General features: G+C 48.4%; 1 protein-coding gene across 1 annotated transcript; it reads left to right on the forward strand.

The window, feature by feature from the left end:
* The first annotated feature begins 209 nt into the window (after positions 1 to 209).
* On the forward strand, positions 210 to 1,465 carry LOC128134335 (neuropeptide Y receptor type 2-like). Its single transcript, XM_052771959.1, has one exon. It carries the CDS (start codon positions 225 to 227, stop codon positions 1,386 to 1,388), a length of 1,164 nt encoding a protein of 387 aa, XP_052627919.1. The 5' UTR covers positions 210 to 224; the 3' UTR covers positions 1,389 to 1,465.
* The last annotated feature ends 513 nt before the right edge of the window (positions 1,466 to 1,978 follow it).

The raw sequence follows: 1,978 nt of genomic DNA on the forward strand, positions 1-1,978 counted from the left end.
TCTAACAGGAGGTGTAAGAGAGCTGAAAGTATGAGGAAGGATGGGGGGTAATGGAGAAGGAAGGAGGATGTCGCTGCTGCTGCTGTTTAGCCTGAAATGCCATGTGGGACATGCCCTTTGAGTCTCAGTTCTTGCAGATCCTCTGCTGTCTCCCATGCTCTCACTTCTGCTGTGTCTGTGTTCCAGACCTCCTTCTCCTCCTGACGGAAAGTCTCAGGCCAGGCATGGGACTGTTGGAGGAAGCCAACAGCACCCTCACCATGGAGAAGACAGCATTAGATGAGAAGCTGCCACAGGGCTGGCATGCCAAGGACTTTGTCACTCCTAGCCAGGATCTCTCTGGTTCCCGCAGTGTTATGATGGACAGCACCAAGATCCTGGGGGTCCAGGTTGTTCTGATTGCCGCCTACTCCCTCATCATTCTGCTGGGGTTCATTGGCAACTCCTTGGTCATCTACATCATAGTGAAGTACAAGACCATGAGGACTGTCACCAACTTCTTCATAGCTAACCTGGCCCTGGCAGATCTGATGGTGGACACACTCTGTCTGCCTTTCACCCTAGTGTACACGCTGCTGGACGAGTGGAAGTTTGGAGCTGTTCTTTGTCATCTGGTCCCTTATGCTCAAGCTCTGAGTGTCCATGTGTCCACTCTCACCCTAACTGTGATTGCCCTGGATAGGTATCGGTGTATTGTTTTCCATCTGGACAGCAGGATTTCCAAGAAGCTCAGCTTCACTATCATAGCCGTCATGTGGCTAGCAGCAGCTGTCCTAGCAGGTCCTCTGGCCATCTTCAGAGAGTACCGATATGAGGAAATCCCATCCATCAACCTCAAAATGGCTGTCTGCTCAGAAAAATGGCCTTCTGGTAATAACAGAGATGCCACTATCTACAGTCTGTCCATGCTCCTCCTGCAGTATGTTTTTCCTCTTGCAATTATTTGTTATGCCTATACCAGGATCTGGTTCAAGCTCAAAAACCATGTCAGTCCCACTTCTAGGAATGAAAACCAGTGCCGGAGGAGGAAGACAACCAAAATGCTAGTGATGGTAGTTGTGGTATTCGCCGTCTGTTGGCTCCCCTTCCACATATTCCAGCTTGCCATTGATCTTGATCTGGTTCTTATCTTCCATGAGTACAAACTTCTGTACACTGTCTTCCACGTTGGGGCCATGTGCTCCACATTTGTCAACCCCCTGCTCTACGGATGGATGAACAAGAACTACCGGAACGGCTTCCTTATGTTCTTCCGTTGCCAGAACAAGCCAGAAAGCATCCACACTGAAGGCTCGGTTAGAGGGAGGTCGTACATCTTCAGGGCCAACACCCTCAATGGGAGCATCAAACAGACTCCTGGCAACGGACCACTGCCCACAGAGGTTTAGGGATGGGACATCTACCTCCGGGACTGAGGCTGACTGAGCCCAGAGACATTCTTGGGTGAATGCCTTTTTGGGTGGAACATTGTGTAGCAAAAACATTATAGCTACCACAGCCACATAGAAATACCCCCTGTATCTCTCAAATCAATAAATCTGGTGTATTTCTGTCTGACCAAGCAAATTAATTTTTCCTTTCTCTGCATTCAAGTTATGCATGCAAAAGCATGAAAAATTACACACAGAGGCTTTCCTTTAGCCAGCAAAATATGCCCTTTTTGCTATTTTCATTTGCCAAAGTGGGTTGCTAAACCTTTTACTCCCTGACATGTTACACATTACAAATGGAGAACCTTTATTGTTCATCTGTACATCTCCTACCCAAAAGCCTTAATGATCCATCTCTAGCTAAAGCTTCCAAGGGGAGGGAGACCTACACTCTTCTGCAAACACGGGCTGGTTAGTGCCATCACTCTGCAGTCCTGGAAAGGCAGCAGGCTGGTGCAGGTTGAAGCTGGGCAATCCATGACCTCTTGCACAGCATTTACATGAATCTGCATTTGCAACCCATGGGATGAGCTCTCATCCTCAGAAAG

This window comes from Harpia harpyja, chromosome 20 (assembly GCF_026419915.1).
Source record: "Harpia harpyja isolate bHarHar1 chromosome 20, bHarHar1 primary haplotype, whole genome shotgun sequence".
Lineage (NCBI taxonomy): Eukaryota > Metazoa > Chordata > Aves > Accipitriformes > Accipitridae > Harpia > Harpia harpyja.

What these genes read in the sequence shown, in the direction of transcription:
- LOC128134335 (XM_052771959.1), top strand. Translation starts at nt 225, where the DNA reads ATGGGACTGTTGGAGGAAGCCAACAGCACCCTCACCATGGAGAAGACA.